The sequence below is a fragment of the Anas acuta genome, chromosome 4, assembly GCF_963932015.1.
Source record: "Anas acuta chromosome 4, bAnaAcu1.1, whole genome shotgun sequence".
Lineage (NCBI taxonomy): Eukaryota > Metazoa > Chordata > Aves > Anseriformes > Anatidae > Anas > Anas acuta.
This window is the reverse complement of record NC_088982.1, coordinates 60,004,866-60,022,217: the sequence shown is the minus strand read 5'-3', so window position 1 is coordinate 60,022,217 and position 17,352 is coordinate 60,004,866. Positions and strand designations below refer to the sequence as shown.

The 17,352-nt window shown below is 33.7% G+C and overlaps 1 protein-coding gene across 14 annotated transcripts in view; it reads right to left on the bottom strand.

Annotated features, from left to right (window-relative positions):
* Positions 1 to 17,352, bottom strand: part of SGCZ (sarcoglycan zeta) — a 444,923-nt gene that overhangs the window by 77,441 nt on the left and 350,130 nt on the right. For all 14 annotated transcript variants that reach the window (XR_011096329.1, XR_011096330.1, XR_011096331.1 and 11 more), the window contains one exon: positions 2,812 to 2,899. Coding sequence is in view for 11 of the 14 variants with exons in the window: in XM_068681532.1 (XP_068537633.1) it covers positions 2,812 to 2,899 (88 nt within the window). In the remaining 3 variants the exon portion in view is untranslated. The remainder of the gene's footprint in view (positions 1 to 2,811; positions 2,900 to 17,352) is intronic.

Sequence of the window (17,352 nt, the reverse complement as noted above, 5' to 3'; positions counted from 1 at the left end):
AGATCAACGAATGATCATCTTTAAATCTTTATTCTGGAGATATCCTTTCTGTCTGTACTACATCTGGTCTGTTGGTATTCAATGGCATGTCTAAAAATTGATGCCTGGAGATCCACATACAAACTTGGCAGTTTCCTGACCATATGTCACAACAAGACCTGAGGATAAAACTGCATTTCTAACTCAGTCTGTGTAGAACCCAACTGAAAGCATTGCTATAGTGGTGACTCCCTCTCCGTCTTCACTGCTCCCAGCCCAGGCTTTACATTCACTTAACTTCCATCGCCCAATTCCAAATACAACAGACATTTTTCATTTTCCTAAAAGTTGATATGACCAGCAATTTTAACCTCAAACACAAGAGAATAGGCTACTTACTGCTTTGTAACATCACTTATATCAGTTGAAATACATATAAAATTTCAATGACATCACATGTATAGGAGGTGCATTGTTATCCACCTGAATGCATAGGTGTCCTTTCAGAATGATCCTACCACGCATATAAATTTGCACGCTGTCTTGTAATTTTTATTACTCCAACTTTTTAAAAGAAATTAACACAGCAGCATTTCAAAGTTGCTTACTAGATCATCTTTTTTTTGTTGTTGTTGTTGGTTTGTTTGATAGCACTGAAATATTTCTCTCTGCTGCTTCCTCTGTTTATTTTCACCCCTTTCACACAAAGAGCTGATTCAACATGCAGCATCAGTACAAAGAGCAGTTCTGAAGAAGGCAGGGACTTCCCAGAACATTTTAACATATTTTCTGATGTCAGCAAACCTGTTATAGACAAGTTCCCTTGCCTTCTCTCAGCATATGCTTTTACCTAGACAAAAAAAAAAAAAAATCAAAGTTTTGTCTATCTCTAGTCTTCTTACACAACAAATATTTTTGGAAGGGAATGTAAGAACAAAACATTTTGAATTTTATCTGCCCATAAATTTCTTTGATTTCCAATAGTAGAATGTTCAGGCTTTCACTGATTGTACTCAGAGTGCCTAGACTAAGAAATATTAAATTATAAGTATCAACATAAGATATATTTGAATATGCATTCAATATTCCATGAAGAACTGACATAAAAGAAATCAGTATTTATATATATATATATAATTTTATTATATATATTTTTAAATATATATATATATATATATATATATATATAAAAGGCCATATAGGCATTATGAAAAAAAGAACATAAATACGATATTACAATTTATCAAACTCCTGCTCTGGAGACACTGCACCAGCTACAAACTCACTAAGAAGCTTACAGGTATTCATTCTAATGACTGTAACATACGAACACATTTCCTTCAGGCCTTCGTGTTTTTTTAATATTATCCTCTAGTACAACATCGTAAGTAGGCCAGTCTGGATACACTCATGTTTTCAATGTTAGATTTACTTAGCAAGAATGGTACCAGCCATAAGAGTATCTTTTATATATCAGCCAATGTGAACGTATACCATAGACAACTCACCTTTTTAACAATTAGCAGCTGAATTGGAAGGTTTTAATATTACAGCTACTAGATGAAACAGAACTGTGTTCCATAAACACACAGGCAAGAGCAATATGGCTGGAACAGGTGTTTGCTTAATCTTCCTCATCTGTATCTGCTAGCAATTCTGGTTACCTTTGCACACTCATTTGATGTGCTCATTCAGGAAAATCAGTGCAGATGGTGTGTCACTCTTTGTGCAGTTGCCAAAGATTTTTTTTACAACTTGAAGCCACAGTCTCCAGCCAGTATGAAATCTCAGTGTCAATACAACTAGTTTAATTTAAAACTATTTTGTCAGTATATCCTTAGCACATTAGGAAAAAGAGTGGATAAACAGAGTTTAACCCAGAAGTAACGTGAAAAGAAAAGATGTGGAGTCTAAGGGATTGTCTTCTGAAATTTGTTCACATGTGTTTATATATATTTCACCCCATTCCCAGTCAAAATGCATTGTTTTCTATCAAATCTAGAACGTTATTTTGTACCATTTTTTTCAGGCAGTGCTCTTGAAAAGCAACAAACATCTTCATTATTATTATAGTAGCCAAAATATAAACAAAATATTACTTCATCGGTAATACATATTCACTAACACAGTAAATACGATTTGTGATAAAAAATGCTTATGATGTGTTAGAAGTAATAAACAATGGGAACAAATACACAAGAAGAATCAAGACAAAGAGTCTACAGGTGAAGAAATAGTTTTTTTTTTTGTTTTTTTCTCTACTTCATTTGGAATGTTGATTTGGTAATATTTTGCGAAATATCATACACCTTTTAATGAATGACAGGCAGTACAATCAATTTCTATTTAAAATTTGTGGTGACTACAGAAGTATTTGAGTTTGTTTTTAACATTCTGTTAGCTCCAACTGATTTTTAATATATGCTGATCTAAATACATTACAAGAGTAATGGGGAAAGACCAATTCCCACTGAAATAATGGAAGACTGACAGAACTTGTAAGAAAATGATGGTTATTTTCCCCTGAAATTATTGTTGAAACAGGTTTTGCAGATTATTTTTTTGTTTTGTTTTGTTACAGCTGTCTCAAAAGTAATTTTTTTTTTTTCATTAAGCTATGTTTTAACTACTTGGGGCCATTCCTGTTTTCTCTGCCTTCAGCTACTGCTGAATTATGCTTTTATGATCCTGTCTTGGATCCTGTGTGTCTTGGCTTTTTTTGGAGTACAGTGACGAGAATTTTTCGGACTTTTCAGTGTTTTATTTTCTATATTAATTAAACTATTCATAAATCTAAACTGATACACATAACAGTCAATAAAGAACACTCACCTACTGTCAGTTGTCCAGTTAACTGTCCCATGTGATTTCTTGCATTCACTGTTACATTTCTGTCAGACTGTAAGACCAGTGGGCTATCCTGGGAAACATGTATAAGACAATAAATGAGAGAAAAAAATGAGGTAGAATTATGTTAGAGCTAAACATGCATGATGAGAGGGGAGTTGTATCAAATGTAATAGCTTTTTTATAATTTTGTAAAGTACTTTTTAAATTAAATTTTTGTATAAAAGAATAACAAAAACACTATTTTTAAGCCTAAATATTTAGTGCATAGAATCGTTACTTTAGAAATCAGAGCTGAATTTAATTTATATGAACTAGACTTTATTTCCTGAGGATATTACAAAGTTAAAAATTCAAAAAAAACTAACACAAACCTGTGTCATTATTCTTTTCTATATATTGATTATGGATACTTTTCTAGCAACCTAATCAATGCTACTCTACATAATTCTATTAATCTGTACAACCTGTATTATTTGGATTGCTTTTGCTAAAGCTTTTCTGAATACGCCATGAATCTCTGTAAAGGTAACAAAGGTACCAATATTCTTAAAAAGCAAAGGAGAGCGCTAGATAAGGAGGTCATAATAACACACCCTTTGTTTTCTTTTTTTTTTTTTTTTTTTTTTTTTTTGAAGGTGACTGTGCTTTCTAAGATTTTTTTGGAGACATCTTATTTTTTTCTAGTTTTCACTTACACCTGTTTACTTGGACATAGTGCTATACTAAAAATAATTCTTCAATCCTGGTTTGCAGTACTTTTGTTTCAGCTCAGTTATATTCCAGAATGGGGTGGGGGAGGGGGGGCTGCAACTTCTCCACATACCAGAAAACCTGCAGGAAAGGCTATCAAGAAACCAATGTAAGAAAAGTTTATCCAATAGCAGTAAGACATCTAACAGAAACTGTTACGGTTTAAGCCTTAGCTAGAAATGACTAGAAGTTAGGAAAATATTTTTGAGGATTGTTATATAATCCTTCTGTTCTTATCTTCTTTGGCTATCTATTTTGGTCATCCCTGGATTGAACATATTAGGTTAGATGGACTTCTTTTGTGAGTGTGTACTTGACAAAGCAGTTCTTCCTGTTCATGAAAGGTTTTTAAGAAGAGGGAGAAAGGAGTTAAGGAGCCATATAAAAAGATTTATTTTTAACTGGGTGATGCATTAGGTTTGCACTTAAAACTTCTACTCATGTAATCCTTTCTTTTGAATCTAGGGATTTGCTCTGCAAGGAACACTCTTCCCAGATGTTTTCACAATGATGATTACCCTTAAATAGTACTCAGTTCCCTGGAAAGTCTGAAATTTTTCTGAGCTAATTTCTAAGAGTACAGGTGTACTTCATCTCTCACTGGACCCTGTGACCGCTCTCATGTCCTAATTAGCTCTGCATCATGGAATCTGGCAATGAACATCCCTACTTGACTTGTCCATCTTTCTAGATAAAGAGCTATAATTATCAGTGAGATACTGTGTTCAGTGTGACTGGTTTGAGCTAAGCATGTGATGCAATCGAGGGAGCTTTTGGCAACAAAAGCAGCTGCTTAGGACCTTTTTCTCAACACTTGATTTGATTTCCACTTTCTGTATGTTCCTTTGAAGATCATTAGTCCAAACAACTGCTGCTCTGGGAAAGTCAGCTGTCCTGACAGAAAGCTGCATGCCCAAAACATATTTTTAAGGAGCCCTTTTCACTTTTCACTCTTCATTACTTGAAGAAGATGCTTCTCAGAATAATCTCACCTTGAGTGAGGTACTCCCAAACCTATTTTTGCTTTCTCAGCTAAGGGTTTGGTAAAATACACTTCCAAACCATACTCTCTGTGACTTAAAATCTTTCCTTTCTCCTTTGGAAAATACTTAACATGATTCTTAGGCTGCCTCTCAGGTTTCTTGTGCTCAGGTTCTAATTTTAAAGACCTCAGGTATCAAATTCTCAAGGACAGGATAATGAAAAATCAGGTGAATCAAGCATTCTTTCTTCCCCTTTCCTTGTCTTATTAAAAAAATCGGAATGAAGAAGTCAAGAATTTATATTTCTTAGTTCCTGGATGAAAAATATATATCTGCAAGCTTAAATTCTGGACCAAATAAAACTATTATCAAAACTCTATCAATTGAAGCAGTCCAGCATTTTATCTAAAGCATTTACCTGCACATCTGTTTTCACATGAAAACCTAGAGATAAAAATGTTCAATGTATTCAGAAGTAGTCTACTCAGAGGAGTTAGCAACTTGGTGAAGACATAGCTAAAATCAGTGGAATTACAGATCTGCAAGATGACTATAAATTGACATGAGTGTCAGCTATGTGAATGCAATTTAACAGATATCTATGGCATAAAAATGTTGGATAATTGTGGCTCTGGGTCACTAGATCTGGCATTCTTTTGATGTGAACTTTAGCTTGCAGTGTAATGGACTTGATAATCCACAAAATACTTTACATTCAGATATTAGTATGAAGTTAGAAGTTTGTCATCACACTTTTTTTTTTTCCTATAAATTGGAAATTTAAACCAATGTTTTGATGAATATATAAACACACAGGGGAAAAAAAGAAAAGAAAAAAAGGAATAATAAAACTTCTCAAATACTGTGGGTAAAGATTTGTTCTGAAGATAGACAAGCCTAGGAATATGCTTAGTTACTTTCTTCATATAATTTCCTAGGCTTATGAAGTATAAAAAACATATTGGTATGATGATTTCATGTATTTACTTAATGAAAAAAGCTCTATATAACACCCAACAACAACATCAACAAAAAAAAACACACCACAACACATAACAATAGGGCAAATACCTATTGCTTCCATTGCTGACCATTATACAGCTGTATATAATATCTTTGCTTATAGAGGTGATCCTAGAGAACATATTATCTTACATGCAACAAAACGAGTTCCATTAATTTATTGAGCTCAGTGTTATGAATATTTGGAACAGACTTATGCTACATATTTATAAATATACCTGTACGCATGCACTGTAAAAGTTGTGAGCAACTTAAAGGAACATCCTTGAAGAAGTTCTTCACCTAATATTATTTCCTGATACTAAGTTAATAAGAATGCAAAAGAATAAGAAAACTAAAAACAGGTCTCTGTTGCCCAACTACATGGTGTCTTATGTATGTTGCAAAGCCAATGAAAATCTTCAAGTGGAACAAGTCATACTGTCCGCAAGATGATTTTGTAAGTATTCCTCATGCATACCAATGGCCAGGGCATGGGGTTATTCAACCATAGGTGCAGAACTCTTTGTGAACTTCATGAGGTTCCTCTCTGCCCATCTCTAACCTGTACAGGTCTCTCGGAATGGCAGCACAGCCTTCTGGTGTAACAGTCAGTCCTACCAGTTTTCTATCATCAGCAAACTTGCTGAGGGTACACTCTAAATGTTCATCCAGGTCACTGATGAACAAGACTTGACCCAGTACCGACTTCTAGGGAACACCACTAGCTAAAGCCTCCAATTAGACTGTGCTATTGATCACAACCCTCTGAGTTCAGCCAGCTCTCATCTACCTCACTCTCCGCTCATCTAACCCATACTTCTTGAGCTTTATGAGGATGTTACGGGATACAGTGTCATAAGCCTTGGTTGAAATCAAGGTAGACAACATCCACTGCTCTTCCCCTCATTTACCCAGCCTGTTATAACCCAGGTTAACAGACTGGTTAAAGATGATTTCCCTTTGGTGAAACCATGCCTACTACTCCTTATCACGTTCTTTTACTCCACATGCTTAGAGGTGACATCCAGGATGAGCTACATGGAGGACTGCAGCTCAGGCAGATCAGGGATTAAAAAAAAAGACGGCTGCCATGGAGCAAGTAGTCTCGAGTCTTCAGAGGTGCCTTCCAACTGAAACTATTCTGTTTGACTTAGAAGTTACTGCAAGAGTTTAGAAGGAGAATATAAAAGACATGGTGTCAGTCAAGAAGAAACCAGAGAATAAAAAACTCCAGGGAGTAAGAAAACAGACAGATAAGGCTAGGAAACCCAGAGCCAAACTTGCTAACATTAACTTAATCATTAGCATTAAACAAACATGAAGGAACTTCAATAGGTAGGTTTTGAAAAGACCAAACCTACAAATGGCAACAATTTCTGAATCTTGAATACTTAAAATCAATTATTTCCAAGAATACTCCCAACATTCTTATATACTGATATTCAACATTTCCAAAAAAAAACTCAAGAATATTCTTAACTATTTTTCCAAAGTGTCAGGAGAGTAAGGTACCAAAAAGATTGGTACCTCAAACAGGTGAAAGTAAATAAGATATTGTCCAAGTAATTCCTGGACAATTCCAAGATGAGCAGAATTTATATAGGTTTGACCCAATTCAATTAGATACTTTAGATATTTTATGGATTTTCTGTATTCTTGAATTCCCAAAATAAAATTCTAAATTTAATTTTATGGTCTTCATTCATGCCTTTTTGTCTTTTCTGATCTGGGAGTCACAATTTAATCCCTAATTACGCTCAGAACTGAGAAAGCGATTGCAAAATCATAATAAACCTTTGGATTTGTGCTCTAAGGGAACACTCCAGGTATGGCTAAATTTTATTGAATATCAGTTTTGTTTTGTTTTTAACTCTGATTGTGCAGATTTTTTGGGGGGGGAGGAGGGTGTTGGGAAAATACTCAACTATTTACTTCATTCTCCTATGGCAAGTCTGAATGATATATAATAGTCATCAATTAAATAAGAGAAAATAAATGGTCAGCTTTTTTTTTTTTTTTTTAAATGCACCAGTAAAATGAGTAGTAGATTGTAGATTTTATATCAAAAAATATTTCATAATTGTTCATATTTCATAATTGTTCCCTCAAATGTTGATGTAGTATTTTCAGTGAGATACAAATTCTATCTGGTTTTCCAAATCAAAGAAGGACAAAGACCTCACTTGACTCACCAAAGAAATGTAAAGCTATGGCATGTAAACAAAACACAAGCAAATAGTTTGGGAAAAAATAAAACACTGCCTAGTTGATACCAAAGGAAATATCACATGTTTAGGTATTGACAGTGTTCAAGAACCATACTTTCTAGTTAATTTTTGTTCATCAAAGGATATTATATTACTTTAGTTCCTGATCTCTGCCCTGTTTCCATATCAGCTTTCTTAATATTCTAAAGGCAGTTGTCACCTCAAAAGATCTAAATTTTTCTGCCTTTGGTCAGCCTTTAGGTTCAGATACTCAAGTTGAATATGCAAGATGGGCAACTTTCCATGACATATTAAGTTAAATGCAACCAAAACCTTACAGAACTTTAGTATCTTACAAAAGAGAAAGATTCGTTACCTTTAAGTCAGTTCCTTCTTAAAACTGCTTTACACATAGAATGATAGAGTGGTTTGTGTTGGAAAGGACTCTTAAGGATTGTCTAGTTCCAACCCCACTGTCTAGTTCCAACTCCACTGGAAGGGATGCCGCCCACTAGGTCAGGGTGCCCAATGCCATCCAATCTGACCTTGAACACTTTAAGGGATGGGGCATCCACAGTTTCTCTGGTCAACCTGTTCCAGAGAAAACCTGTTCTGGATCATCTTCTCCAGTTTCTCCCCTTCTTGTTACTTTTCTGAAATGGAATAACCAAAGGTTTCTGCTCAGTTTGATTTCAGTCTCAAGTTTTTCTTCTGATATTTTGAATTCCTTAAAATTCTAACAAAGTCTGGAAAACTGCAACACTATGGCAATGCTTTTGCTAGTCTGCTTCCCTATCAATTTTACCACACATTCCTACCAAAAATCAAAAGTGCTCATTGGGTTTCTGACCTGTTCTTGGTCACAGATATCATCCAGCTTCATGATGATGCAAGTCTGATAGGTATAGTAATAGAATAAGAATCATATGCAGCACTCTGGAGAGCTGCATGCACTGGTAAAGATGCACAGCAATCATTGCTATAACCTCCAGACAGAAATAACCTCCCTGTTTTACTTCCTCATATAATGCACCATGAAATTTTTATTATGGCAGAACTCAGTCATGCATAGAAAAACTTAGTGGTAAAGCAGAAGCAGATATTCAAATAGCAGATAAAAGATGCAACTTTTCTCGAATTGACTGAATCATAAAATAAAATTTTGAATGGAATTTAAGTACAAATGTCCCAAAAACGAAGCAAGACAAGCTTTCTCCAAGTACATTTGTAAAGTGCCAAAAGCTCACTCCACAGTCATTAAGCTTGTGACACACCAAGTGAAATTGTATATTACTGAGCTGCAAAACACCCAGAAAACCTTAATTTTGGCAAACGTAGGAAACCAATGCAAATCTTAAAATCTAAAGCCAAAACAGTAAGGGTAGAGTGACTATACATCACTCCTTGCAAACCATCGTATTTTTGTTGTGTAGGTATATCAGTTACTGAATGAATTTTTGACATTAAGGTTAAATCCAACAGAAATCTAACAGTCCATTATGTTATTGTAACATTGGAAAGCAGTCTTTCAGTTCCTGTTTGTATACAGGTGAAAACCATGGTATTCTGTTCCAGTGCAACAAGAGTGTGTTTCTCACGTCTTTTTACCTTGAAGTGTAAGAACTTAAAGGATACTAGCAATTAAGTCCAGGAAAAGGTTGAAAATATTACAGGAAAAAAATATATAAATCAAGGCGTATTCAGACTTTTCTGTGTTATATCCCACCATGGCTCTATAAGAATTCTAATTGCATTTATTTTAGACTCATTAGCTGATAGAAAATAAATCATATTGTAGTCAGGGTCTGATAACCTGGACATAAGTAATTCTTTTAGCAGAATTCCAGTTCTTGAGATGTCTATGACTGAAGAAAGTAAGTGTCAACCCCTCCTCATTTGATGCATAACAGGAAATATGTCAATTTATATGATGATATATAGTCGCACAAAATCAAATGCTATCCCCAATCTAAAATGAAAAATAACCAAATTTAACCTAGTTCATTATGCTCAACTAAACCTCTGGGAAATCTGACATATAAGTTCTGAAAAATGTGAACTCTCCAACATATGAGTAGGTTCTGGGTTCCATTTTTGTGATACCTTTCAGATATCCAGCAAAGGACTATATGGAAGTAATATTTCCATCACAAGTTTTTATTCCACTGTGATTTATATGATACAGCTTTTCAAAGTCTAAAGCTTAAGAAGGATACAAAATTCCAAGGGCAATTTAATGTATAAAATAGAATTTCAGAAATACATAGATAACAGTAATTGGAATTTCAGAATTACATAAGGAGCAGAGATCTGAAATGAATAGTATAGCTAAGACAAAGCAGCAAAGCTATTATTAAAAATATTAAAAATTGAATATTAAAAATAACATGTTAAATGAAAATATGACACAAAAGGCAAGACTATCCATTAATTTAAAAATGTTTAGAATTTTTTAAATGAATATTAAACAGTGTTTTATAGAAAGTTAATGTTACTGTAACCTATGATTAAATTATCTAATATGACTAAATGATACTACTAGCATTAGTGTCAGCTTCAACACCAAGTCAGAGCTGTTTATCTGTATTTTGTTTTTTTTTCACTTCGCTATATTATTCTCTACAATGCTGAGAGTTCCTGATAAGCCTTCCTTCAAGAGGAATGTGACTGTTAGATCTTAATTAACTTGACAATGCTTTCTGCAATGCTATCTCTCTCTACTATCCTTGATTAAATAACCAGAAGCACACACATCTCAAATGAACTCTGATACACACTACCAAAACAAAACAAAAACAAAAAAACACCAACAAGAACAAAAAAAAAAGGAACATTGCTATTTCATTGAGCCTGCATGCACCTATTGCTTATCACGGCAATTGTTAGATGCTTTCAGGCTTCATTATTACACTTGCTTGATGCAAGCACTATCAATTCTATGGATGCTTATCATGAGGTTTTGCTCAAGGCATCAGAAAGAAATCCAAATAAGAGTGGCAATGACAGGAATTACAGATAATCCACTGATTATCTCTAGTAAGATATATTATGAAAAACGTATTTCTCTATGTTTTCAGAAAACATTTTTATTGCCATAGCCAGGGCTGAAAACATCAACATTTATGGCAACGGGCTCAGCATGTATTTTATCAACTGTAAAGCATGGGGATTCGGTCCAAAAATGTCTTTGCAGCATTTCTTTCATGAGGGTAGCATCTGTGGTGTTACTGAGAACAGTCCCTTTGGGGTATCTAGCTATAATAGCCACATAACTTTCTATGTAGTCTTTGGCTTTAAGCAGGAGAAGCTGACTTGTAACTCTTCTGCTTTAATTATGGAACCAAAACCTACACCTGTCCACACAGCTGGCCCAGTCTTTCTTCAGGACCAGTTCCCTATCCTTTCATAAGAAAGGATCAGTTTCTCTTTTTTTTTTCTTTTTCTTTTTTTTCAATACAAAAGCTGCATAAACTTGAACAAGATGGGTAGCAAAAGAGTATTTCAAGCTTAAGAAAATATCCCCTACACATCAGGCAGGCATTAGCCTTTGATTCTGACACACCAGCATTTAGAAAGTGACCTTGAAAAGTATTAACTCAGGTTTTGCTGTTGTACACTCTTTGACCTTGCAAAACATTTAATAAGAAGCTTTGCCATTAGTATGACACAAACTTGGCCTGTATCTGAGCTCAGAATTTGTTGCATGTCTCCTCTAAAACTTGTCATCTGTGGAAAGAAGATATTCATCCCCACCTTTATTGTAGGACATGACTTGGTGGTTCAATAAATTGCTTTTCTGTTAGAAAATCTGCTTTGAGACTTGCCAATCACTGACTAAAAGCAGTCACCTGTCCTGTTTTCAAGGTCAAAACAGAGGACAGAAAATTCTGTGTAGAGGATTATGGTTCAGTGAAAGAGACAGCAGATGTCCCTTCAGGGAAGCATATTATTTTTCAGTGGAAACAGAACCAGTGTGAAGTTTGCAGTCATAGATAATTGCCACCTTTTAATACTACAGATCTTTTCCAAAGATATAATTAACTATTTGTCTTTCTACGCAAACTATTGTGAATTTATTTCTGTTTCTGTAAGTAGCTAACTTTTCCATACTAGATATTTTCTACTACAAATTTCTACAACAAATACTGTTCTGTGATTTTGCAGCTTTCCACACTGACAGTTAGATTAAAACAGCATGAGAAATGTCACACACCTGGATCATTTGTTCAACCTGCAGAATTAATCAATAAAGTTCTAAAGAGTGAATTTCTATTAAATTCAAAAATGTAAAACAATATGGGAAATTAAAAATGATTGTATTTCCTTATCAACATTGCTAAACTTAATGCATGGTGTTTGAGTACTTCTGCATAAGAAAAACAATGTACATGCAGGCATATAAAAAAGTAAGATTCTTTTCAGCCTTTTGTTATTAGTCCTAGCACTATGGTGGTTTTATTGTTTTGTGTTTCTGGCAAATAGTCAAGCTCTACTAAAGATGGCCAAACAGCTCTAGGCTCTAGGCAACTCTGTATCTGAATACTAGAGCAATTGTCGGTACAAGCCATTACACTTAAGTTTCAATTATAATCTTATTATTTTATAACCTTACTAAAATCTCTGTAAAAATATATGTAAAATATTTCTGGTGCACCTTAGTTATTTTAAGCAAAACTTAAGACTCTAAAAAATGTAACCCCCCCCCCCCCCCCAATATTTATCCTACATGGCAGTGAAAAAATAAGTTCCATTGTGTGTTTTGAGATCTGATTTTTGAGCAAAGGTTATTAACAAAAATTAGATTTGGTTTGTGGTTCCACAGAATGACTCCTATGAAATCTTTAGTTTAGAACTTTCTGAGTGTATGAATATACGAAAGTGATGTAAAGGTGTCCAAACTTATTCAAAAACCTGTATATGCAACATTATAATAAATTAAAACAAATAACAATGTAATTTTTCAGAAAGAGCAACTTTTTTTTTCTTTCTTGAATCTTGTCAGCACCACCAGGATTCTGAACCTTCTTGTTCACTGAAAACCAAAGATTTTACACATTTTATCCTTTAAACTCAAGGCTATAATTAAAATAAAATCTACAAAATTTGTTCTAAGAACTTAGCTGATATAGAACAATGCAAATATATTACCGTACTAATTCAGATTAAATAAATATAAAATTAATAAAATTCCTACCCTTAGCATTGTACTTAAATCAATGCATCTGATCCTAAAATGCAGTGAAAGAATATACTAGTTTGTCAGTATATTCTTTTTTTTTTTTTTTTAAGTTGTTTAACACTGAAACAAAGAACAAAAAAATCTCTTAACTGATTTATATTCTAAGAGCTGATCACATCAGTCCTTCTCAGCAAAACTTTTCCTTCTGCTTTCTCTTAGTAACAGGCTAATCATATCCTATATCAAATAGGATATTTGGTGTGCAGAAAAGGCTTAGCAACTCCTTTGACAAAATTATTGACAAGAATGTCAAGTCTCGAGAATTTTAAAGACAAAATATACTTAAAGGAGGATGATATAAAATAAATAAATAAATAAATAAATAAAGATCAAAGTACTCTTCAGAAACTTAAATATAACTAAAAACATTTAAAAAATGAAAATATTTCAGAGTCTATTATTTATGCAGCTGCAAAAGTAAAAGGAAACAAAAACTGAAAGACATGGCCTCAGAATGAAAATAAAAGCCTGATACTGAATATTTCCCAGCTCTGGTTTCAGCAATGTAAGACTGCATTTTCAGTTTCTCCAAGTCCAAGAGCAATGAAAGGTGTTTACCTTCACTCAAGATACAGCTTGACATTATCTTTTGCTTCTCAGCAAAGAAAAAAGAAAGCAGCAAAATACTCCAACCTTTATCCCATCACTTAAATGATCTGGCTTACCAAAGAAAAACAAGCCAAAAAATAGTGACCAAAAATAGTTTAAACTGATTAGCCAGACCTTTTCTATTTTTATTTTATTTTGGTAGCAATGAACAAAGACTTTTTAATCTGTTTGAGACTATAGAAATATTTCTCTGTCAAAAGATATAACATGAAACCACAGTGCCAGTCTTCTAGCATCTACACAGTTTCTCTCCAAATGATTTATGGCAAAGAAGGAGAAAGTAGATTAGTGCTTTTGTTTGTTGAGAATCCGATCTTTCATTCAAAAATGAATTTGTCACAGTCATTATGGATTTAAACCAACTTCAGGTAGTAAGTATTCAAAGTAGCAGATGCCAACAAGAATTGATTTAAAGAATTCCATTTTCCTTTCAGATAACAATATACAACATCAAATGAAGTCACGATAATTCTCATGTTTTAAATCAGGGTGACATTTATAGTTAAGACCTTACAACCCCCACAAAATACAATTATGTGCAAAAAATGATTTTTCCCTAGTGAACTGCAAACACTTTTGAACTCTCTAAACTGCAGTGAAATCTTTATAAGGAAAACTGCCATGTCAGTCAAACTCAGTAGTCCTGCTGTAACGTATTTTAAGTGCCTCTTAATTGGTAACTGGCTTTGTGATAATTCCTCCCCTGAAGAGCACCTTTGTTTTGTTTTTAAGTTTATCCATTTTGCCAAGGGGAATTATGCAGATTGTTAGCACCCTGAATATGTGAGATTGCCACGCAATAAAGTGGAGAACTATGTAAACTCAAGTTTTGTAACTGATTTATACTCTAAATTTGAATGTTTTTTTTTTTTTTAAATAAAATAAATAAAAACTAACAACAAAATTCTTTGGAACAACTGGTTTGCTATTGCTGGCAAACTTTAACTCTTTTAAAGAGAATCCTAACAAACTGACACATACCTAGTATTTCAAGTTTTTCTTTTACTCATACTTGCTGTTGTGCTATGCCAATGCCATAGCAAAACGACAAATAAACAAACAAAAAGAAGAAAAATGTTCTCTGTTCTCTGCTTAAATGTCAATATAAAAATAAATGCTTATTTATTAATAATGCTTAATGCTTATTAAAAATGCTTAAATGTCAATAAAAAATAAAAAAATAAAAAAAATAGTTTTAGCTGTATTTCAGCTAACCTGTAACCCTCTAGTCAGAAAATCTGAATTGCTCAATCTTCATCCTCTGAATATGCTATATATTTGCATTATATTTTAAATTTATTCATCTTTTATCCAGGGTGGTTAGGTTTCAGAGAGCGGTGAAAAATATCCTTTTATATAGTGATGATATATCAGCTTGCACCAGAAAACCTTTGAATGAAAACATATATAATATCCCTGCATGTATCTTTAGAAGTACTTTGATTATTCTAATAGCCTGGCAATCAATATAAAAAATATACTGCAATATGGTCTTGATACTCCTGAAAAAAAAAATTATCTTCAGATCTCTTATTCATTAACTTCCATAACTGTGCTAACAAGTATAAAAATGCAATGCTTTCATCTCTTTGTAATCAAAAATAAAATACGTGGAACAATGCATCAGATGTGGGAAACAACAGAATTATTTTTGTTTCATCTGGCTAATATTAGCTAGTGGATCTTTTTTCATCCAATACAATTACAAAGACTATGATGAAACAGTTGTATTTCTCATTTTCCTGAGCTCTAATTTCGTCTAATTTGTTTCCTGTACAGTCATCAGCAAATAGTCCTACCTCAGCCAAAGTCTTTGAATGTCAGCCATCCATCAGTTTCTCTTTAAGGGGTATGTCATAAAACTACATTTTAACTTTGTGCTCTTTCTAGGTCAGTACTTCTGAAGTACTAAATGTCCTTAGGGGAAAGGAAGAATTCTAGCTTGGAACACTTCTATCCTGAGTCAGCATTCGTGTAGCTTATTGTGAGAAAAGTTCAATTATTTTATTTTATTTTATTATTTTATTTTATTTTTTTTAAGTATGCAAAAGGCAAGGTAGACCTAACCACAACCTACATTATCATCCCCCTGTATCATAAGTCATGCAGAATGACTGCTGGCAGTGGAAACACAACACCACTAACCACAGTTCACACAGAGGAAAATGGAAATTTTCAAAACTCATGTTCTGCCCACTGCGTCACATGAAACAGACTTTCATACTGTTTTCATTTTAATATAGAATTAGGGAGGAGAGTTTCAATAATATTACTTTTTTATTTTTGTATGTTGTATCTATAAATGATAATGAATAATTAAATGATAATTTTTTAAAAAAAACAGGAAGCTTGTATTTTTAGAACAACATCCTGTCAACAAAGGTTTCCAAAATAGAAAGTTCACACAAATCAAAACATACAGAAGTTATACAGTTATCCTGTATAACTCTCTTCAGATATTTTGATATTTTATATCAAAATATATTGATATTTTGATATTTTATATCAAAATATCTTCAGATATTTTGATACCATCCTGCTTTTGGCCAATGCTCCAGCTAATTCCTGAACAAGCAGTCAGAGACAAGGTAATAGATTTCAATCTTGCCATCTTTCAGCATCCTTTTAGGGAGTACAAACCTTTCTGATGTTACATATACACAATATGGCAGGTGATTTACATGGAAGAAGGCATCATAGCCCTGTATCTTTTTGTAAGGAACCATTAGAGGCAGCCAAATCTTCCCTAGCCCAGGCATTGAATCTGCTCACTGAAGGAAGACCAATGAGGGACAGATGCAGTATATCTGACTTTCATGCCAGTGTAAAATCAAGAATGGGTAAAATCCAAAACCCAGAACCTGGGAAACACTCTAAGTCCCACATGCATTTCTCTATCAGCATTTTCTTTTGAAAAGCTAAGTTACAAGGTTACCTGCACATTTCCAGGGTAGGTTCCCAAATTTGTTTCAGACTCCCAAGATTTTTTTTCCTGGTTTAATATGATTTACACAATCAAACACCTTTTGCTGAAGAGTCCTAAAACAGGCTGAATATGTCAAATACTTTGTCCCTTTTTACCCCCTTAATTACTCATCCTGGTGACTAAACTATTGGTTCCCATGAGGTGGGCAGAGAACTTGCCAAGAAACTTCACTGTCAAGGTGAGGGCCTTTGTAGTCATGGAAGTCTGCTGCTTCTTTGTGGAAAATGATGCATTGTCTAGGGTGACCCTCTCTAGTTCATTCATCATTTAAATCAATGTCCTCTACTGTCAGTTCAGTACCAGCACTTAGGAAATGTTATTGTAAAATAAAGAACAAAAAACAAACTCATCTTCTAGATGAAGTTTGCTGCAGGAGAGAGAACACAGAGCACCCAATCCCAAATGCTATCCAAAACACCAAAAAACATATCACGTGGGTGTTTGCTGTTTTTTTTTTTGTTTATTTGTTTTCAAACACAGAAAATTGAAGGTTTTCAGATGTTTCAGATATTACTTTCAACATTTTCTTCAATTGCTGAGGTGCTACACTCAAAAGAATTCACTTCCTCTGTAGCCAGGACCTAACACAGATTTTATTAATGCAAGAGGTTTTATCTGAAATGATTTTAAAACAGATTTCCACAGGGAAGAGGATTGAAATCTAAACCGTGTAGGTAGTTTACCTTCTTTTACACAATTGTCTTTCATCAACTATTTCAGCTTTATTTTAACTTTTAAGAAGAT